Source organism: Physeter macrocephalus, chromosome 11 (genome assembly GCF_002837175.3).
Source record: "Physeter macrocephalus isolate SW-GA chromosome 11, ASM283717v5, whole genome shotgun sequence".
Lineage (NCBI taxonomy): Eukaryota > Metazoa > Chordata > Mammalia > Artiodactyla > Physeteridae > Physeter > Physeter macrocephalus.
Window position 1 is genome coordinate 152,184,575 of NC_041224.1, and position 23,716 is coordinate 152,208,290.

The 23,716-nt window shown below is 41.2% G+C and overlaps 1 protein-coding gene across 3 annotated transcripts in view; it reads left to right on the forward strand.

The window, feature by feature from the left end:
• SIPA1L1 (signal induced proliferation associated 1 like 1) overlaps positions 1–23,716 on the forward strand; it is a 390,980-nt gene that overhangs the window by 344,919 nt on the left and 22,345 nt on the right. For all 3 annotated transcript variants that reach the window (XM_055088568.1, XM_055088569.1, XM_055088570.1), the window contains 3 exons: positions 9,893–10,132; positions 10,922–11,087; positions 16,429–16,675. In XM_055088568.1, the coding sequence (XP_054944543.1) occupies positions 9,893–10,132; positions 10,922–11,087; positions 16,429–16,675 (653 nt within the window). The remainder of the gene's footprint in view (positions 1–9,892; positions 10,133–10,921; positions 11,088–16,428; positions 16,676–23,716) is intronic.

Sequence of the window (23,716 nt, forward strand, 5' to 3'; positions counted from 1 at the left end):
TTTTAGCCAGAACTTCAGTGATGTTCAACTTACCTCAAAGAATGAATAATACAGCGCCTATGGTTGAAATTTCAACATTGAGAAAATGAGAGCTCTGTCAAGCCCCAGATGTCAGATTTCTTGATGCAGAGGTCACTGACAAAAAGTTTCTCATTACTTGGTTCTGGGAAGCAACTAAAACATTCATCCAGTCCATATAGAAAACCCAAATTCTCCAAATGCCATTAAATCAAAGACCAACAGGAATTCTGCAAGGACAGAGTCTCTATTCTTTGCCATATTTAAACCATCCTACTGTACTACTAGGGTGAGAATTTATCCAATTGCTAAAAGAAAAGAAAGAATAATCTCAAGAAGAGAGAGATTCCATAATCTTTCTGAGTAATCTCAGTACTTAAGTCCCCTCCCTCTTCAAAATTTTGTCCTGTATCTACCTATCTGAAATTCCTCTAGCTGCAGCTTAAATCTATGATTAAGAGAGAGAATAGTTTTTCTGAGCTGAGTCTTTTCTAACGACTGAAGATTTTTGAAGTCTAAGATCATGAAATTTGTAGATACCAACAAGTGGTGATTTTAAAATAATTTAACTATATATATATATATATATATATATATATATATATATATATATATATGGTAACAGCCCTTCATCTCCAGGCAAGTCGAGAGAGAAATGTAGGGAAAATAGATCTGTATCCTGAGATCCAGGTTCAAGTCTCAGTTCTGTTGTGGACCAGCCATGTGGCCTTTGTCCAGTCCTACCATTTCGCCGAGCTTGTCCCTTATCTGTAACTTAATAATACCTAGTCCCCTTACTAAATGGTTGTTTTTATATGTTTGTTGAGAATAAAAAAAATGTTATCAAAGGTATTGCAAACTGTAAATGTCCTTTTTCTGTCATTTCCTTTTATAAGCACTCCATCACTTAGTGTAGTTATCTAGCTACTTTTCCTTCAACAAACATGTATCTCCCAAGAAACTTTGCTTCTCGAGTTTCCTGCTTTGTTTTCTTTAACCTTTTTAGATGCCACATCTGGACATCACACTTTTCTCAGCTATGCCTAATACAATGATAATATTCGTAGCTATCTTGTTAGCTCCCTATTAACTCACTCAGCATTGCAGACTTGTTCAGCTTGAGGTCCACAGTGACCCCTGAGGTCTCTTCTGCTGGGTAGGCCTAGCCACTCATTTCCCTATGCTTTATGCATTCGTGTGCCCTTGTACTTATTAAATATCTCCCTCTTATAGATGAGCAGTCTTCGTTACTGCAGTCACTTGGATATCCCGTTTGCCAGCTTCATCACTCCTGCGCCACTTCTTTTTCCCCCAGTCCTTTAGAATTAGTATCTTCTGAAGCTCTCCTAAATTGTAGAGCCAGTATTGGACATAATCGGCTAGTGCTGAACACAGTGGGAGGAGTCGTCTTTAACCATTATCCTCCACATTATCTGTCACCCTAAGCCTTATTTGTTTTTTGGTTTTTGGGGGGTTTTTTTGTGGTATGCGGGCCTCCCTCTGCTGCGGCCTCTCCCGTTGCGGAGCACAGGCTCCGGATGCGCAGGCTCAGCGGCCACGGCTCACGGGCCCAGCCGCCCTGCCGGCATATGGGATCTTCCTGGACCGGGGCACGAACCCGTGTCCCCTGCATCGGCAGGCAGACTGTCAACCACTGCGCCACCAGGGAAGCCCTCGAAGGCTTATTTGTTATCTGTGCAAGTAATCACAGGAAACCCATCAGTTCCCCTCCCCTTGGTATCAGGCCAGCATTCAGCCTTTGGGCAGATTTTGCCACAGTCATTTGACAAGTGACTAATTGCTGCTCTCCCCCTCCTGAAAATACCATCCCAGCCTGTCTAAAATCTGTCCCTCTGTGTCGTGCCTGAATAGTGGTGACTCCAGGTGTTTCCTTCAGCAGCTCTCGGTGGCACGGAGAGTGGCTGGCAGATGTTTTCGGTAGGAGGCGGTGGCTTCATTGATGATGAAAAAATTGCAGAGCAGTTTCCCAGGCCCTCATTGCTTCAGCACTTGGGGCTTTGACTCTTAACATGCAGGCTGGCCTGTCCTGTGGGGTTCATCCCTTTGCAAGGTCGGCAAGCAGGTGTAGCTCCTTCTCTGCAAAGTGGCCCCCGCTGTGACTGGCTTCCTTTTTGGAAACTAGTCATCTAGCATCGTCTCCTATAAAGTTTTACCACACCTGGGAATGTAAATAACCAGGTTGCAGCACATTTGGTTCATGGTTTCATTTGAGCAACAGGTCAGGATGAGAAGTTTGGACAGATTCAGACTGTCCCAAATTCTCAAGATGCCCCGTTGCCTCTTCTCTGTTTATAGGACGAATCATGCATATGTGTGTGTGCCCTCTCTTACTTTTCAAAATTCATGTCCTGTAAACCCTAGTGTTCAGAGCAGCACTGTTTACCATAGCCAAGACATGAAGCAACCTAAGTGTCCATTGACAGAGGAATGGATAGAGAAGATGTATATTACACAATTGAATATTACTCAGCCATAAAAAAGAATGCAGCAACATGGATGGACCTAGAGATTATCATACTAAGTGAAGTAGGTCAGACAAAGACAAATACCATATGATATCACTTATATGTGGAATCTTATAAAATGATACAAGTGAACTTATTTACAAAACAGGAAGAGACTCACAGACAAAGAAAACAATTTTACGGTTACCAAAGGGGAAAGCGTAGGGAGGGATAAATTAGGAGTTTGGGATTAACTGATACACACTACTATATATAAACTAGATAAACGACAAGGACCTACTGTATAGCACAGGGAACTATTATATTCAATATCTTGTAATCTGTAATGGAAAAGAATCCGAAAAAGGATATATATACATATATATATATATAACTGAATCACTTTGCTGTACACTTGAAACTAACACAACATTGTAAATCAACTCTACTTCGATTAAAAAAAATTTTTTTTAATTCATGTCCTGGAATGACCAAACGAATCAAAGGTTGGTCCATTTTTAGGAAAGGGGAAATGCCCTATACTTCATATAAGAAAGAAAGCTAGTGCTTCGTGTGGAATCCAGGAACACCCTGATTAAATTCTTAGTGCTTCCAGTTTAGCCATACTCACAGCTAAACTCACTTTTTTCTACAGATAGAAAAGTAGCAGATACTGCACTTGTCATTTCCTAACATATCTATTGCTCGTCTCTTTTTGTTCCGTATTATTGGCTTCTTACACAATTCCTGGGGAGAGATTTAATTTGCCATGTGTACAACTAAATTGCAGCCTATTGAATTAACATGAAATCTCCAAAATAATGAAACAGCTCAGCCACACAGTTCCCCTTTGAAAGTATGAAGCTGACAACTTCATTTCAGTTGTTTTGTAATTAAAGTCACTCAGAGATTATTTGGGGAAGTGTGTATGTGCAGGTCCCTCCAGGTGGTTCAAGGCCAGCGGGTGGGTCAGCTTCAAGGAGCCCCACCCTCCTGCACCCCCAACACACACACACACACACACACGCACACACACACACACGCACACACACACAGCTGGGCCAGGGGAGGGGGCCACAGAGGAAGGAGGAGACAACCCATTCACACGCACACACACACACACACGCACACACACACAGCTGGGCCAGGGGAGGGGGCCACAGAGGAAGGAGGAGACAACCCATTGTGGAGTGGGAAGAGTTGAGGGGCTAATGCAGTAGTTCTTAAGCTCTAGGGAACATGAGAGTCCTTTGGCGGTTTGTTAAAATACACATTTCTGGGGCTCTAGGAGATGGGATGTGAGCCAAGGAATCATTATTTACATCAACACTTGCAGGTGACCAAAGTTCATGGCTGCAGAAACACTGCTCTGATGCCGTCCCCTTCTTGATCTTGACTGTATGAAGCTGGATTTTGAAGAAGTCGTAACAATATGATAATTCACCTAGATTCGAGCAGTTCTCAATGGACGTGCACACTTGGGGGAGATTTTTGTCAACATATACAACTCAGGCACCACCCCAACTCTGTTAAATTAAAATCTCTGGAATTAGGGCCTAGGGATGTGTATTTTTAAAGCTCCCAGGTGATCCTCCTGTGACAATCGAATTAGGGGACAGGTGAACAAACTAAAGTGCCCACCTTCGTGCTGTGAGTTGTGCACAGTAAAGAAGGAAGAACCACCAATGGATTAGTCATTTGTTTTTGCTTTTACCATTGTTCCCAAATCTAATCAATTGTTAAGTAGGGCTGTCCTTGATTATAACCATTAGTGAACAAAAGTGTGCTGGCATTTCACACCTGGAAGCTAGTGTCAGCTGCCCTGTTCACAGATAAAAACCAGTAATCAGGGTCTGTGGTCACAGATAAAACCAATAATTGGGGTCTATGGATAATTAAGCATTTATCCTTTTAAGAATACACCTGTAAACAGAAGCATACTCTGTAGATTTAACTATTTCTTGCAGTAAAAATAAAGCAACATCCAGTTTTAAATAGAGTATGAGTAAAATACACTATCTTTGTGCATAACTCTCCCTTGCATTTAAAACAGATGGCTAATTTGTCATTTATTTGACAGTTTCCTTCATCAAATATTGCATGCCTACAATGGCCAGGGACTATTCTAAGCAGGGAGAATATAGTAGTGAACAAAACAGACAAAAATGTCAGCCCTCATGGAGCTTACATTTAAACTGGGAGAGACAGATGATAAACAAGATAAAGAAATTAAATATATAGTGTGCTTTGTAGATACTAAAGAGAATCCCTCTGTGCAATAAATATCTTACTGAGAGTCTGCTGTATTCTGGCATTGTTAAATATACAAAGATATCCCTGCCTTCAAAGAGTTTTATCATCTAGTACAAAACCTGTTAAATGCCTCTCAGGGAAATAATGGTAGTAATTTAATTTACATAGGAAGGAAAGAGCTCCAGAAACTGTATATGCTGTATACTTTACTCTTGCCTTTGATGTTTCTAAGCCTTCTCCAGAACGCTCCCTTTTATGCAGTACATACATTATGACTAAAAGCAGCATAGCGGGCTTCCCTGGTGGCGCAGTGGTTGAGGGTCCGCCTGCCGATGCAGGGGACACGGGTTCGTGCCCCGGTCCGGGAAGATCCCACATGCCGCGGAGCGGCTGGGCCCCTGAGCCATGGCCACTGAGCCTGTGCTCCGCAGCGGGAGAGGCCACAACAGTGAGAGGCCCGCGTACCGCAAAAAAAAAAAAAAGCAGCATAGCTGTTTCGTAAAACATGGAAGAAAGATTTGTAAATTAACAGAGTGTGCAATTTACTTTGTTTTCTCATGGTTAATTATTTCTATTTTGACCAAACATTTAGTCTTTGAAAGCCCCAGGGTTTTGAATACCGATGTTATCACATCAAGATATACTTATTGATGAGAAATGTAAAATATGAGCAATCAGATGTACCTCTGGTACAGTGGTTTTTAGGGTCTGAGTCAGGGCCACAGCATCACCTGGGAACAGGTTAGAAGTGCAAATTCTCATGTACCCCACCCCACCCAAGCTCCCGAATCAATCTCTGGGTTGAAGCCCCACAATCTATATCTTAACATGCTGATGAGGAAGAATGGCTTTGAGTCATTCAAACACACGTTACTCACTTGTGGATACCAATCAAGGCAGGTGAAGCAAGCACGTGATTTTCCAAGATGAGAGGTGAGTACATTAGACCCTAATTTGTTGTCTTTCACTTAATTGGCATCTGCTTCAGACACTAACCAGGGTTGAGGCTTGAGACATCTTCACATCTGGGCTACAAATGTGTATGAGGTAGATATAGCTGGGTGAAAAAAATCTGCAAACTAAAGATTAGGTCTTGTCGCTAAGTAACAAATAGCTGCAAACCTGTCATATGCTTTTAAAGTATCCCAAAGGCCGCACTCTTAGTATTTCAGAAGCTTCTCTGGGTTGATGCTCCCTGTGCTGATAATGCATTTGCTGTTAACCTGGGTCTCTGGAGTTACTGTCTGTGGGCTTGTCTGCCTCTATCTTTATGTGTCTTTCTCCGCTTTTTTCTTTTTGGTTCACCTTTCCACTTTTAGTCTCTTTTCCATAACAGAGACCTGCTATTATTTTGTTCTTATTGATTTATCAATAATATACTACACTTATGGAAGAGTTTTGCATTCCCTTAATTTTATTTATTTATTTATTTTGGCATCACCCCGCGGCAGGTGGGATCCTAGTTCCCCAACCAGGGATTGCACCCGCGTACCCTGCAGTGGAAGCAGGGAGTCTTAACCACTGGACCGCCAGGGAAGTCCCATTCCTTTAATTTTCAAAGCAAACAAATGGGACATCTGTTATCAAGAGGTAAAAACTAAATGAGATAGCATTGCTTTTAAAGTTATGTTGCCCCTTTGAGGTTTTGTGAGGGGTCTTTTCTTTCCCCTTCTCCCTAGATAGAAAAATCTTTGGGGGAAAATTGTTAGAGGGATTATTAGGGTATGGCTAGTCATTTTTTAAGTTATATTTTCTATGAAATTTGAACCTGGTTCCTCCTTCTTAGTTACAGAAATAAAGGAGATGGTTATATTTAATCTGAAGTGTTAAGACCCAGTTAGTGTGGAAAACCCTCGAGATCACCTTTGCCCTGTGTCCTATTCCTCCCCTGACACTCTGTCCCCCACTCTCAGTCTTTGCAAAGCCTCAGGGACTGATATGGCCTTCTTTCAGGTCATCTATTTTTGCTTGTTTTTGTGGGTGTGTTTTCATTAAAGTATAATTTGAGTACAAAAAAAGGCACAGGTCATAAATATGCATTGGGTTGGGTTTTCCCAAAGTGAACTCCCCATGTCATCGCTACCCAGATCAAGAACTGGAACTTGACCAGCGTCCAGACACCATTCCTCCTATACGCCCACCCACCCAGTCACCTCCCCCTCCTCCCCAAGTGAACATAATCCTGAATCCTAAGTCATACACTCCTTTTGCCTATTTGGGGGCTTTGTGTAAGTGGAATCATCCCATATGTATTACTCTGTGTCTGGTGTCTTTAAGTCGACATTATGTCGGGGAGATTCATCCATGTGTTGCAAGTAGCATTCGTTTATTTTCATTGCTGTATTATATTTCCATTGTGAGAACACACCACAATTTGTTTATCCACTCTACTGTTGATGAGCATTGGAGTATTTCCAGTTTGGAGATAATACAGGTTCTTGTACATGTCCTTTGGTACATGTATATATGCACTTCTTTTCAGTATATACCTAGGAGTGAAATTGCTTGCATAGGATTTACACATATTCAACTTTAGCAGAGACTGAACCAGTTTGCCAAAGTGGTTGTAACAAGTACCCACCTGCAGTGTATGAGTTGCTTCCCATCCTTTCTAGCACTTGATATTGTCTTTTTAATTTTAGCTGTTCTGGTAGGCGTATAGTGGTCCCTCTTTGTGGCTTTAATTTGCATTTTCTTGATAACTGATAATGTTGAGCACCGATGTTTAATGGTTTTTAGATATCCTCTTTTGTGAAATTCCTTTCCAGATCTTTGCCCATTTTTCTGTTGGGTTGTCTGTCTTGTTAATTTGTAGAAGTTAGTATGGAGAGGAGCTCCTTGTTGGATATATGTTTTACATGTATTCTCTTTGTCTTTTGATGAATGGTTCTTAATTTTAATGGGGTTCAATCATTTCCTTTACGATCCTATTAGAGAAACCTCTGCCTCTATCATAAAGATGTTCTTCCATGTTACACTCCAGAATCTTTAGATCTACATTTAAATATACAGCCCATCTGGAATTGATTTTTATGTAAGGTTTGAGGTGGAGTTCAAGATTCATTTTCAGATGTGTGTATATGTGTGTGTGTGTGTGTGTGTGTGTATGTACATGTGTGTGTATATATATTGTACATATATGTATGCACACACACATATAAAATCTCTGGACCATTAGGGTTTTATTTTTTGTTGTATTTTGTTTTGGTTTTTTGCTTAGTTTTTTATAATGAACTTTTCTATTTTAGAATAGTTTTTGATTTGCAGAAAAGTTGCAAAGATAGTACAGAGAGTTCCCATGTACCCTTTACCCATTTTTTCCGGTTCTCATTATCTTATGTCACTATAATACATTTGTCATAGCTAAGGAATCAATGTTGATGCATTCTTATTAACTAAAGTCCATACTTTATTCAGAGCAGGACCATTAGATTTTGACCAATGGAAGTGCTAGTGAGGCATGCTTTGAGACCAGATCCTGTTAACTAAACTTTCAGTAACAAAGTCCCCTGGAGTGAGCTGTCTTTGGTCTCAGCCTAAGCTGGAAAACTCAGCAGGGCTCAAGTGGTGTGACCGTAGGTCCCGTGAGATCACTGGGAAGGAAGTATGGAAATCCTGCAGTTAAAGGCCCTCTAGGTTTGTTGTTAGCTTAAACTCTCATCTCTAGTTTATTTAAAATTCTGCCTGAGTTTTAAAGGTACAATGAGTAGTCTTCTCCTTGAGTCCTACAGGACTTTAGTTTTGTAATTTCTAACCAAAGTTTAAAATACATTGGTGATGAACAGTTTTTTATTTTTAATCACCATGCCTAATATTACATCCCCAGGACTTATTTATCTTACAACTAGAAGTTTGTACCTTTTGAACCCTCTTTAGCCATTTCACCCACCCTCCAGCCTCCACCTTTGACAACTACTCTGTATCTAGGAGTTTGGTTTTCTAATTTTTTGAGGAACCTCCATACTGTTTTCCATAGTGGCTGCACCAATTTACATTCCCACCAACAGTGCACAAGGGTTTGTTCCCTTTTCTCCACATCTTCGCTCACACTTGTTATTTCTTATCTTTTTGATAATAGCTATTCTAACAGGTGTGAGGTCTCATTATAGTTTAGATTTGCATTTCCTTGATGATTAGTCATGTTGAGCATCTTTTCATATACCTGTTGGCCATCTGTATGTCTTCTTTGGGAAAATGTCTATTCAAATTTTCTACCCAATTTTTTTATCCGGATTCTTTGCTTTTTTTGTCACTAAGTTGTATGAGTTCTTTATATATTTTGGATATTAACCCCTTATCAGGTACATGATTTGCACATATTTTCTCCTGTTCAGTAGGTTGCCTTTTTATTTTGTTGATGGTTTCCTTTGCTACACAGAAGCTTTTTGGTTTGATGTAGTCCCTCTTGTTTATTTTTGCTTTTGTTACCTTTCCTTTTGGTGTCAAATCCAAAAAATCACTGTCAAGGAGCTTACTTGCCTATGTTTTCTTCTAGCTAGGAGTTTTATGGTTTCAGGTCTTACATTCAAGTCTTTAATCCATTATGAGTTAACTTTTGTGTATGTTGTAAGGTAATGGTCCAGGTTAATCTGATAAACAGCTTTGTAGAGAGTCAATGTTACTGATAGATGCCATGGGGAAGGAGACCTCAAGGTGCCCCTTTGGCCTTGGACGTGAGTGTGTAGAGAGCTCTATGGCTGATCCAATCTTGTCTCCCCTCTTCAGCTCGGGCCTGGGGAATGTCACCGTGACCCTTAGTTCTGAGGAAGGGAGGACAGAGAGTCGTTGATACCTCCAGACCTTTTACTGCCGGCTTCCCCCCCTACCGCTTGCCTCTGCTAGACTTCACCGTCACAAACTTCAGCGGGGCTAGCATACTTCAAAGTGTCCCTGACTGTCTTAACTATTTTTACTTTTCAACTTAAAGTGCAGAATAGGCCCCAGTCACCATCTTTCACTTTGACAGCAGGCATTTAAATTAAAGCGAGAAAGCAAGGAAGGCCAGCCAGCCCGATTAATATTTTACGAAATATTCATTGTTCTTTAACCTGGCCATAACCCCTGTCCTGGACGACGCTTTTATAGCTGACATACTGACCCCAGGGATGCACGCACGTACACGCGCCGTCTTGTCTCTGTCCTGCTTCTCTCCTCAGTACTCTGAGCTCCCGACTCTCTGCCAGCCCAGTTGTCTTCACCAGTGCCAGAAGTTCACCAAAAGAAGAACTGCATCCTGCCACCTCCTCGCAGCTCGTTCCTTCCTTCTCATCCTCCTCCTCCTCCTCCTCCGGTCCTAGGACTTTCTACCCTCGCCAGGGCGCTACTAGCAAGTACCTAATTGGATGGAAGAAACCCGAAGGAACCATAAACTCTGTGGGATTTATGGACACAAGAAAGTAAGGATTCTTTTGCTTCTCTTGCTGGGTATTTTGCTTTTAACATGACAGAGAACAGAAAAGCTTGGGGCAATTTCCTGCAAGAGAGGAGGCCGGCCTAGGGGCTGGGGAAGAGGGTGGTTTGGTAGGGGAGAGTTTTTTTTTTTTTTCCTAAGTGAAACTTGTCTTAAATTGTTTCTCTGACACATTCCTTAAATAAGATAGATTGCAAACCATTCAGATTTGAGAATCTTAAGTCTCCTAGGAGAGAGTATTTCTGATGAACAAACTTCAGAATAACCGCCCCTCTGGTGCTAAGACCACACTTGTCCCTTTGATGCTATTAATCACAGCCTTCCCATGTAATTCCTAAATGGGCCAGGAGGCACCAGAGGGACTATTAGAAAGTAAGTGACCACCTCTGAACATAAAGAACTTTTTGACAAAGTAGTACAGCAAAAAATAAATGATTCAGTCAATGACTTTGTTTTTGTTGGTACAAAGATTGCATTTGGGATTCATACCCTGTGGGCTTTCATTAATAAGTCTGTTGCTAATTTTGGCTTCGTGGAGTTAATATTTGCCTATGAAAGAGTGATTTATTCTTCAGGCTTTTTATTTTGTATTTCAAATTGGTCTTGTTTCTCTATCAAGCATTTATCTGAGTAGATTCTAATGTAATTGAACAGAAGTGATTCTCCTTTTCTCTCCTTTAATAGCTCTCCATTGACTTACCTCTTTCAGAGCCCATCGTGCACTTGAGTCAACCTTGTTGACTTAATTTCTACCCTCTCTTCCCCTTCTTTCAAGGCGTCATCAGAGTGATGGCAATGAAATAGCCCACACCAGGCTGCGTGCCTCAACCAGGGACCTCCGGGCATCCCCAAAGCCAACCTCCAAGTCCACCATTGAGGAGGATCTCAAGAAACTCATCAATCTGGAAAGCCCAACTCCTGAATCCCAGAAGAACTTTAAGGTACAGGGTAGAACCTGGGGTAAATAGCAATTAGAGAGAGACCGAATAGAGCAGTTGCACCCTCCAGGAAGTGGTGGTTCCCGGCTCCTCTTCATCAGACCTCACTTCCTGCCATCACCTAACTGTCCCAGTAATTGGTTCACATGTTTTCCAGATGCTCTGTCCCTGCCGCCACATCTCTTGAGTTGGGTTTATATTAACCTGTCCTTACCCCCATGGCTTTTTTTCTTCCAGTGTCTCCTACTTACAGCGCACAGGCTACACTTTCTTGACATTATTACTCAGATGACATTGCTTCTCAGAACTCTGCAGAGACACCCATGGCTCCCTTGTCAGACAGAAAGTTTTCTGAAAGGGCTTTCGTGCCTTCTGTCTGAAGGGTCCTCGTCCTCCTTCCACAGTAGCCCCCAGTGCGTTTCCTGCCCTGTGTGTGTCCACGGCACCCTGCACTCTGGCCTTGCCTCTGCACCCTGCCCCTGGCCAGGCAGACCTATCAGCCATACACTGCATGCTGTTTAGTCCAGCAAACTAGGTCTGCCCGTTTACCTTCAGAACTTTCCAGATTCTCTTCACTTCGTAAAGCCTTCTCTCCACTCTCAGAATTCCAGACTAGAAATGCCTTCTCTGGAACCCAGCCACCCTCCCCATCAAGTCCCAAGAACTTGCTCAGAGTTGGTGGGTATGTTGGTGGCCAGACTTCTGCATGACCGTGAGGAAGGGTTTGTCCTGCTCACCTCAGCTTGGAGGACCCTTGAAGCCCACCTGAGGCTCTCTGCTTTCTTGTCCTCTAAAGTGTGCAGTCTCACGCTCCCAGGCTCAGAGCTAGTGTTGGCTTAGCTGGGCCCAAAGGTATTTCACGCCAAGCGTTAGGTATTCCTGTCTGCAGTGTACCGGGTGGCCCCAAGAGAAGGGAGTCCACCCCCCAGAAGGTCATGGCTACACACTTTAATGTTTTCTGTTCTCTGTGTTCTTAGTTAAATGATTTGTAGTCTCTTTGAAGTGACTAGAAAGCTTAATTTAAGAAGACCTTTGAGAACTGATTGAAAATGGAAGCTGACATATTTCCTTAACCACTCACCATCCTCAAACTGTGATCAGAGGGTGAGAGACATGCCCAGCTGGATGAGCTGTGTGATCTTGTCTCATCCAGGCTTTCTCGTCACCATTCTAGTTTATGTGCATACATACATGCCTCTGTGTATGCGTGTGCCACACGTGTGTGTGCGTCTTCCTTCAGACAGGTCAGATATACCTCCTAAACTTACAAATCAACATTTACAGAGATGAAATGTGCTCCAAAGACCATTCTGGAGTTTTACTGAGAAATCAATGAGTTATTAACATAAACATTAACATCATAAATCATTTTAAAGACTTGCCATTCTGGATTTCTGTAATTTCTATTTTATAAAGCCAACACTTAACAGTTCTGACTCATCACCCAGGGCACAAATGGTTTCCTTAGCAACCTTGCAAAAGATAGTACTTGAAACTTCTTTCTTTATCCATCAAAAACCAAAGAGGTATATTAAAATTTTTAACTACCAGTTTCAAAATAAAAATTATTTCAGATTTTTCCTTTGAGGTTAGAGGAAAATAAAACCTGCCCTGAAAGGAATCTTTTCACCAATTCTTAGTTTAACATTTTTGGAAAGGAGCAAGCTCAGAGCTTTCATCCTTTTGATTTACTCATGCAGTGGAAATAATTGAAAGCAAATGTCTGTCTTGCCCTTATTCAGGCCTTGGCTTTTATTTCCAAAGTGAATTACTTGAACATTCCTTTTTGAAATAGGAATGCACATTCTTTATGTTGTGACTAGATTACCGTGAGACCCTCTGCAAAGAAAATGCTTCTGCTGGCTAAACTATTATGGTGAAAAGGCTGGAAGCAGGAGCTGGAAATATGCTCTGTTTTCTCTCTCTCGTTTCACCCTTTTTGGTTTGGTTTCAGATGAGTTCAGCTAAGTAGCTCTGCGTGTCTTGTGAGACTTATCATCTGAGTGGCTGTGCCTCTGCTGTGTCAGTAAGGCTAACATGCCCTTGAGAGGTCTTCCAGGCCATGCCTGGCTCAAGGCTCCGAGCCACTGCATCAGGCTTCAGAGTATAAGGAGTAGCCTGCTTTGGGCTGTGATACTTGGAACCCACTCACGCCACATTGGCTTTCTCAGATAGCAAGTGCTACCAGTGAGCCATCATGAATATCAAATGACCGGGTTATTCCCCGGCTCGTTTGCCTGCAGAGTGAGATATCTGCCGCAGGACGTGGCAGGGCTCTGCTGGGCAGGCTGGTGCTGAGAGGTGGGTGGCTGCAGGGCCCCGCGCAGCTGCTGTGGAACTCAGATCTCAAGGAAAAGGGCAGAGCTATTAACATTCTAAGAAACCTCATTGGCAGGTAGAGCTGGGATCACTGTATTCTCCCCGAGGGCTGCATGAGTCTGGCAAGTGAACAGACAGTTAGTAGTACAAACTGAGAGCCTTGCTCTCCAGCCAGTACTCTCAGATACAGACCAAAGGAAGAGGCTTCGTGCGGCTCTAGTGTTTAAGAAGAGCCGATACTTGCTTATTGCAAGTGCGGGTAACCCGTTTCACTGAGAACCGGGAGGAGTGAAAAGTGAGGAGGGGAAGGAGACGGACCCGAAGCAAGATGCCCCCTCTCTAGGCCTTGCTTCTCAGCTTTGAGACAAAAGACCAGACTAGATCAGTGGTGCCCAAATGATTTTAAAGTTCAGCAACCCTTTTTTTCCTAATACAGTTATTTACACATGGCAGCCCAACATGTAGAACTAAGAAAGCAGAACTTCTCTGATGGGAGGGGTGGGGTGCCTTGAGCTCTCGGGTCCCACCTGAACATCTCCTCTCCCCAAGGCAGTGATGCTGGGAGGAACCCTTAGGGCTCCTTGGAACACAGTTGAGATCCCCCTTCCTGATGCTCTCTAAAATCCCTTCCAAGTCTGCCACCCACTGTATTGTGGTTCTTTCCCAGGGTCTGGCAGCACAGGGCAGCACCACTCAGCGATCTCAGGTATGACCTGCAAGGAAGACAGAGGGTGCCCTAGGGGGCTGGATAGGTGCACATACCTTTAAGACTGGAGTTGAAGAGGGCTGGGGTCAGGAGCCATCCCAACGTGCTTGGCCCAGGCTAGGTCCTGCTATTTTTTAACAGATAGAAAGCATCTAGGCAGATTGCTTCCTTCCATCTCCTCCCCTGCCTCCCTTTAGTGCAGGATGTTATAACTTTGAATAAATCTCACTGCTCAAAGGATCTCTTCAAGGTAGCTGTTTACTACCTTGAAGTATATTAACATTTCCCAAAGAGGCTGAAACTAGAACTGGTGGAAAATCTCTCTCCTGTAAAACCATCAGGGTGGGGATATTCACTGGAAAAGGAAATCCCTTTGCCAAACCCAGATGTGCTAATAAAAATGAGAGCAGTTTTTGAATAGATCTGAAATCTGGTCTAGTAGGCAGGAGCCTTATGTGACAGTTCTAGAACCTTGCAGGTGGAGGGAGATGATCTGCTTTTTTTTTTTTTTTTTTTTTTTAAATTTACAATTAGCAAGCCATTTAACCTCTCTAATGCCCACTCTTCTGTGTGAAGTGAGAAGGGAAATCATTTCCATACCAAGTCCCCTTCCACTTAAAGACTCACCAGAGCATTTATCACAGCAGCTTAGTTTTCAAGGTAAGCACATATGTGCTTTGGGCTTAACTCATTGTGAATTTTAAAAAGTAGGGCTTCCCTGGTGGCGCAGTGGTTGGGAGTCCGCCTGCTGATGCAGGGGACACAGGTTCGTGCCCCGGTCCGGGAGGATCCCACATGCCGCGGGGCGGCTGGGGCCGTGAGTCATGGCCGCTGAGCCTGCGCGTCCGGAGCCACAGGTTCGTGCCCCGGTCCGGGAGGATCCCACATGCCGCGGAGCGGCTGGGCCCGTGAGCCATGGCCACTGAGCCTGTGCGTCCGGAGCCTGTGCTCTGCGGCGGGAGAGGCCACAACAGTGAGAGGCCTGCGTACCCCAAAAAAAAAAAAAAAAAGTGAACACAGTTGGCTACACCTGGGGCTCATTTACAATGCATTTGATTAATAATTTTTTCATATTTATGCTGCAACTTGTGCATACCGCACTGTGGGTAGCTTTGACTTGATTAACCCTTGGCTTGTTGAACCGGAAGCATGTTAGACCTCAGAGCCCATGAATGAGTCTGAGCATCAGCTCTGTTCTCAGCCTCCTCGATGGAGGCATTGCCATATCATTATCTCTCTATGCCTTCAAAGTGTCACGGAGAGTTTCACAGTGGCTTCCTACCAGCAGTGACTCAGCCCTCCTACTCACATCCTCACCTGTTCTCCACTTTGTTCTCCCTGCCAAGGTGAACCGTTAACTAAGAGGAACTGAATAAGGATAACTCTGTTAATGGACCACATACTCTGTTGGCTTGCAGGATGCTGGATATTTCAATATTGTTAACGTGTCTGTTTGTTCCCCATGAATGGAATTCTCAGGAGCTTGCTATTTGTAGAAAAATCTCAAATAAAAATCAAATCTGGTCACAAAGGCAAAAGACATTAACAAGAGATACAGCTATCTGGAGCTTTTGTCATTTATATATAACTGTATAAATACTTGTCACTTATGAAGATGACTTCCCTGTTTTTATTTCACGAATAAAAAATAAATTATCTCCCAAGCTCATTAAATATAATATTAGTAGTTAATGCTTTCAAAAGCCACCTATTATTTGAGTGAATATATTGTGATGATCAGAGGCTCTTATTGCCTGGCAAACATGCAATCGCTTGACAAGCTTCTGAGGATACCTTCCTGGCACCATGGCTATTTCGCTGTATGAAATAATAACATTATTTCATAACACCACTGATAACATACTGTTGTGCTCAGTCCAGTGTTTCATGGAATCCTTATAATAATACTGAGAGGTGGCCCCACTTCATAGACGAGGAATCGGGCTCAGAGCAATAACATGATTTGGTCAGAGACACGGGATTCAAATAAAAGCCATATTTGTCTAATCCTAAAGTCTTGTTGTTAGCCATGACACGATAGTGATGAATCCGCTTAATCCCACATCTGAATTTTGTACTGAGCACTGATCAGCTGCAGCCAGCATGCTGGGCTGTGAGGATGCGGCGCCCGGAACTCCTATTTTAGCCCTTAAGGATGTAGACAATGATGGTGGACCTTGAGGCTTCCTTGTTGGGCTCCAGGATTTGAAAGGTTGTGTCTTACCAGAGTGATTTTGTTAACGCACCCATCCTCCGCCCCCGGTCTTGGGTGTGTGACCCAGAAGATTGACTTTCTGTCATCTTGACGCTGTGTTTCAGTTCCACGCGCTCTCCTCTCCTCAGTCTCCCTTTCCCACCGCTCCCACCTCAAGGCGGGCCTTGCACAGAACGCTGTCCGATGAAAGTATTTACAGCGGCCAGAGGGAGCACTTTTTCACCTCAAGGGCTTCGCTTCTGGACCAAGCCCTGCCCAACGATGTCCTCTTCAGTAGCACGTACCCTTCTCTCCCCAAGTCTCTTCCGTTGCGGAGGCCTTCTTACACCTTGGGAATGAAGTCGTTGCACGGTAAGTGTGTCTTCAGCTGCAGCTGAACAGCCCTGCTGATGATGGCCAGTGTCCCTAGACACGTGCCACTCAGTTTGCTCAAGAAAGAGAATTAGAGGAAGTCCTGCTTGCTTGCTCAGATTATCTGGGCTCACCACCCCTCCCTCATTCAGCCTCTCACCTGGAATCCCAGACCACAGGGATTGAGCCTCACCAGACTGCAAGAATCATCTAGGATGCTTGGTTTATTTTTTTTCAGTTGAGGCATAATTGACATATAACATTATATTAGTTTCAGATTAAGATATACTTTTGTAGCAGCTTTCACATATGCAGTACAGTATTAACAACAGTCACCATGCTGTATTATCCCCATGACTCATTTATTTTATAACTGGAAATTTGTACCTTTGACTCCCTCCAGCATCTTTCACTATCCCCACCCTCCTTCTGGCAACCACCAGTCTGTTCTCTGTATCTATGAGCTCAATTTTTTTTTTTTAGATTTCACATATAAGTGAGATAGATCATACAGTATTTGTCTTTCTCAGACATTTTTCAATTAGCACAGTGCCCTCAAGGTGCAGCCGTGTTGTTGCAAATGGCAACATTTCATTCTTTTTTTTAATTAATTTGTATTGGAGCATAGTTAATTTACAATGTTGGGTTAGTTTCTGCTGTACAGCAAAGTGAATCAGTTCTACATATACATATATCCACTCTTTTTTAGATTATTTTCCCATATAGGTCATTACAGAGTATTGGATAGAGTTCCCCATGCTATATGGCAGGTTCTTAGTAGTTATCTATTTTATATATAGTAGTATGTATATGTCAATCCCAATCTCCCAATTTATCCCTCCTCCTTTGCCCCCCTGTTAATCATAAGTTTGTTTTCTACATCTATGACTCTAAATTTTCATTCCTTTTTTATGGCAGAATAATATTCCATTGTGTGTGTGTCCACATTTTCTTTATCCATTCAGCCATCAGTGGACACTAAGGTGGCTTCCATGTCTTGGCTATTGAAAATATGCTGCAGTGAACATGGGGGTGCACATATCTTTTTGAGTTAGTGTTTTCTATTTCTTTGGTTAAATACCCAGAAGTAGAATTGGTGGATCATATGGTAATTCTATTTTTAATTTTTTGAGGACCCTCCATACTGTTTTCCATAGTGGTTGCACCAATTTACATTCCCATGAACAGTGTACAAGGGCTCCCTTTTCTCTACATTCTCACCAACAATTGTTATTTGTTGTCTTTTTGATAATAGCCATTCAACAGTTATGAGATAACATCTCCATAGGTTTCGATTTGCATTTCCTGGATGATGAGTGATGTTGACCATCTTTTCATATACCTGTTGGCCATCTGTATGTCTTCTTTGGGAACACATCTATTCAAATATTCTACCCATTTTTTACTCGGATTGTTTGCTTTTTTGCTATTGAGTTGTATGAGTTCTTTACATATTTTGGATATTAACCCCCTATCAGATATGTGATTTGCAAATATCTTCTCCCATTCGGTAGGTAGCCTTTTCTTTTTTTTGATGGTTTCCTTTGCTGCACAGAAGCTTTCTAGTTTGATGTAGTACCACTTGTTTATTTTTCCTTTTCTTGCTTTTGGTGTCAGAACCAAAAAATCATCACCGAGACTGATGTCAAGGAGCTTACCATGTATGTTTTCTTCTAGGATTTTTACGGTTTCGGGTCTTACATTCAAGTCTTTAATCCATTATGAGTTAACTTTTGCATATGGTGTAAAATAGTGGTCCACATTCATTCTTTTGCATGTAGCTGTCCAGTTTTCCCAACATCATTTATTAAAAAGATTGTCCTTTCCCCATTGTATATTCTTGCCTCCTTTGTCATAAATTTATTGATCATATATGTGTGGGTTTATTTCTGGGCTCTATTCTGTTCCATTCATCTATGTGTCTCTTTTTATGCCAATACCATACTGTTTTATTGTACCTCTGTAATAAAATTTGAAATCAGGAAGCATGATGCCTCCAGTTTTTTGGTTCTCAACACTGATTTGGCTATTCAGGGTCTCTTGTGGTTCCATACAAATTTTAGGATTGTTTATTCTATTTCTGTAAAATATGCCATGGGAATTTTGATAGGGATTGCTTTGAATATGTTGATTGCTTCGGTGGTATGGACATTTTAACAGTATTCTTCTAATCCGTGAGCATTGAATGTCTTTTCATTTATTTGTGTCTTCGTCAGTTTTTTCATTAATGTCTTGTATTTTTCAGTGTACAGGTCTTTTACCTCCTTGGTTAAATTTATTCCTAGGTGTTTTATTCTTTTTTGTATATGGGATTTTCTTAGTATATCCTTTTGATAGCTTGTTGTTAGTGAATAGAAACAACAGTTTTTTTGTATTGATTGTGTGCCTTACAACTTTCCTGAATTCTTTGATTATTTCTAATAGTTTTTTGGTGGAGTCTTTAAGGTTTTCTACATATGACATGTTCTGCAAATAGTGACAGTTTTACTCCCTTTCTGATTTGGATGCCTTTTATTTATTTTTCTTGCCTAACTGCTCTGGGTAGGACTTCCAATACTATGTTGAATAAAAGTGGTGAGAGTGGGCATCCTGTCTTTTTCCTGACCTTAGAGCTTTCAGCTTTTCAAAGTTGAGTATGGCATCACCTGTGGGCTTGTGATATATGGTTTTTATTATGATGAGGTATGTTCCCTCTATACCCACTTTGTTCAGAGTTTTTATCATAAACGGATGTTGAAAATGTAAAATGCTTTTTCCGCATATATTGAGATGATCATATGATTTTTATATTTCATTTTGTTCATGTGGTTTATCACATTGATGAACCATCCTTACATCCCTGGAATAAAACCCACTTGAACATGGTATATGATCCTCTTAACATATTGTTGAATTAGGTTTGCTAATATTTTGTTGAGGAGTTTTGAATCCATGTTTTTAGGGATATTGGCCTATAATTGTCTTTTCTTGTGGCATCCTTGCCTGGTTTCCATATCAGGGTAATGCTGGCCTCGTAAAATGTGTTTGGAAGTGGTCCCTCCTCTTCTATTTTTTTGGAAGAGTTTGAGAAGGAATGGTATTAAATCTCCTTTGAATGTTTGGTAGAATTCATCAGTAAAGCTGTCTGAGTCCTGACTTTCATTGTTGGGAGATTTATGATTACTGAGTCCATCTCCTTACTAGTAATTTGTCTGTTCAGATCTTCTATTTCTTCATGAATCAGTCTTGGTAGGTTGTGTATTCCATTTCTTTGAAGTTGTCCAGTTTGTTGGCATATGACTGTTTATAGTAGTATCTTACGATCCCTTGTATTTCTGTGGTATCAGATGTAACATCTCCTCTTTGATTTCTGATTTTGAGTCCTCTCTTTTTTTCCTGAGTGTAGCTAAAGGTTTATCAATTTCGTTTATTTTTTTTCAAAGAACCAGCTCTTAGTTTCAATGACCTTTTCTGTTCTCTTTTTAGTCTTTCATTTATTTTGCTCTGATCTTTGTTATTTCCTTCCTTCTACTAACTGTGAGCTTCAATTCTTCTTCTTTTCCTAGTTTCTTGAGAGGTAAAATTTGGTTTTTTGAGATCATTCTCATTTCTTGATGTAGGCATTTATTGTCATGAACTTCCGTCTTAGAATTGCTTTTGCTGCATCCCATAATTTGGTATGTTGTATTTCCATTTTCAGTTGTCTCAAAGTATTTTTTAAGTTTCTCTTGCTTTCTCCTTAGATCCATCAGTTGTTCAGTAGCATGTTGTGTGTTTAATCTCTACCTATTTGTGAATTTTCCAGTTTTCTCCTGTAATCAATTTCTGGTACATACCACTGTGGTCAGAAGAGATGTTTGATATGGTTTTAATCTTTTTAAATTTAGTAAGACTTGCTGTGGCCTAACATATGGTCTATCCTGGAGAATATTCCATATGCACCTGAGAAGAATGTGCATTCTGTTGCTGTTGAATGGAATGTTCTGTATTTCTGTTAAGATCATCAGTCTAACGTGTCATTTAAGGCCAGTGTTTCTTTATTGGTTTTTTGTCTGGGTGATCTATCATTTGTTGAAAGTGGTGTATTAAAGTCCCCTATTGTTGTTGTATTCCTGTCTATTCTCCCTTGAGGTCTATTAATATTTGCTTTATATAATTAGGTGCTCCTAGGTTATGTGCACAAATATTTACAAATGTTATATTCTGTTGTTGAATGACCACTTTAGTATTATGTCATGATCTTTGTCTCTTACTACAGTCTTTGCCTTAAAGCCTATTTCATCTGATGTAAGTATAGCTACCCCAGCTTTCTTCTGGTTTCCTTTTGCGTGGAATATCTTTTTCCATCCCTTTGTGTGTGTCCTTACATGTGAAGTGAATCTCTTGAAGCAGCAATTAGATATATATTTTTTATCCAATCACTCTGTGTCTTTTAATTGAAGAATTTAGTTCATTTACATTTAAAGTAATTATCGATAACTATGTACTTTTACCATTTTGTTGTTTTCTGGCTGCCTGTAGTTCCTCTGATCCTTTCTTCTTCTTTACTGTCTTCCTTTGTGGTTTGATGACTTTCTTTAGTGGCATGCTTTGGTTTCTTTCTCTTGATCTTTTGTGTATATACTATAGAGTTTTGCTTTGTGGTTACCATGAGGCTTACTTAAAACAACTTATAACAGTCTGTTTTAAGTTGAGAACAACTTAAATTTGAACACATTCTAAAGCTGTAACTTTTACTCCCCACCCCATTTCATGTTTTTATGTAAAATTTACATCTTTTTATCTTGCGTATCCCTTAACTTATTATAGTTATAGTTATTTTTACTACTTTTGTCTTTTAACCTTCATATTAGCTTTACAAGTGGTCAGTTCACCACCTTTACTATATATTTACCTTTTCCAGTGAGATACATACTTTAATGTTTTCTTATTACTAATTAGCACTCTTTCTCTCTGCTTAAAGAAGTCCCTTTAACAATTCTTATAAGACCAGTGTAGTAATGAACTTCCTTAGCTTTTGCTTATCTGAAAAACTCTTATTTCTCCTTCAATTCTGAATTGACAGCTTTGCCAGGCAGAGTATTCTTTGTTGGCAGTTTTTTCCTTTCAGCACTTTGAATATATCATGCCACTCCCCTCTGGCTTGCAAAGTTCCTCCTGAAAAATGTGCTGATAGTCTAATGGGGGGTTCCCTTCTATGTAACAAGTTGTTCTTTTCTTCCTGCTTTTAATATTCTCTCCTTTTTTTTTAATTTATTTATTTTTGGTTAGGTTGGGGTTTTGTTGCTGCGCACGGGCGTTCTCTAGTTGCGGTGCATGGGCTTCTCATTGTGGTGGCTTCTCTTGCTGCAGAGCATGGCCTCTAGGTGCATGGGCTTCAGTGGTTGTGGCTCACGGGCTCAGTAGTTGTGGCTTGCGGGCTCTAGAGCGCAGGTTCAGTAGCTGTGGCGCACGGGCTTAGTTGCTCCGCGGCATGTGGGATCTTCCCAGACCAGGGCTCAAACCCGTGTCCCCTGCATTGGCAGGCAGATTCTTAACCACTGCACCACCAGGGAAGTCCCTCTCCTTCTCTTTAACTGTTGACATTTTAATTATGTGTTTTGGTGTGGTTTTCTTCGGGTTCATCTTTTTTGGAACTCTGGACTTCATGGATCTAGATATCTGTTTCCTTCCCCTGGTTAGGGAAGTTTTCAGCCATTATTTCTTCAAATAAGTTTTCTGCCCTTTCTCTCTTCTCCTCCTGGGACCCCTATAATGTGAATGTTGGTCCACTTGATGTTGCCCCATATGTCCCTTAAGCTTTCTTCACTGTTTTTCATTCTTTTTTTCTTTTTGCGTCTGATTGACTGAATTCCTCTACCCTATGTTAGACTTCACCGATCCTTTCTTCTGCTTCATCTAGTCTGCTGTTGAGCCCCTCTAGTGTATTTTTCAGTTCAGTTACTATATTCTTCAGCTCTGTGACTTCTGTTTGGTACTCTCTTTTACGTTCTGTGTCTTTGTTGAAGTTCTCACTGTGTTCATCCTTTCTTCTCTCAAGCTTCGTGAACATCCTTATGGCCATCATTTTAAACTCTTTATCTGGTAAGTTACTTATCTTCATTTCATTGAGAATTTTTCCTGAGATTTTTCTTGTGTTTTTCATTTGGGACATTTTCCTTTGTTTCTTCATCTTCCTTGACGCTGTGTTTGTTTCTACATATTAGGTAAAACAGCCACCTCTGCCAGCTTTGATGGAGTGGCCTCATGTAGAAGATGAACCGTGTCTTCCTACCCTGCCCTAGCTCTTGGTTGTCTCTCAAACTTTTGTGATTGTCCAAGCAGCCTAGTTTATTTTATTTTTTATTTTTTTTTATGTAATACATTATTTCATTTTATTTATTTATTTATTTTTTAACATCTCTATTGGAGTATAACTGTTTTACAATAGTGTGTTAGTTTCTCCTTTACAACAAAGTGAAACAGTTATACATATACATATGTTCCCATATCTCTTCCCTCTTGCGTCTCCCTCCCTCCCACCCTGCCTATCCCACCCTTCCTATCCCACCCCTCTCATGGTCACAAAGCACAGAGGTGATCTCCCTGTGCTATGCAGCAGCTTCCCACTAGCTATCTAATTTACATTTGGTAGTGCATATATGTCCCTGCCACTCTCTCACTTCGTCACAGCTTACCCTTCCCCCTCCCCATGTCCTCAAGTCCATGCTCTAGTAGGTCTGTGTTTTATTCCCGTCCTACCACTAATCTCTTCATAACATTTTTTTTCTTAGATTCCATATATATGTGTTAGCATACAGTATTTGTTTTTCTCCTTCTGACTTACTTCACTCTGTATGACAGACTCCAGGTCTATCCACCTCATTACAAATAACTCAGTTTCATTTCTTTTTATGGCTGAGTAATATTCCATTGTATATATGTGCCACATCTTCTTTATCCATTCATCTGTTGATGGACACTTAGGTTGCTTCCATGTCCTGCCTATTGTAAATAGAGCTGCAATGAACAGTTTGGTACATGACTCTTTTTGAATTATGGTTTTCTCAGGGTATATGCCCA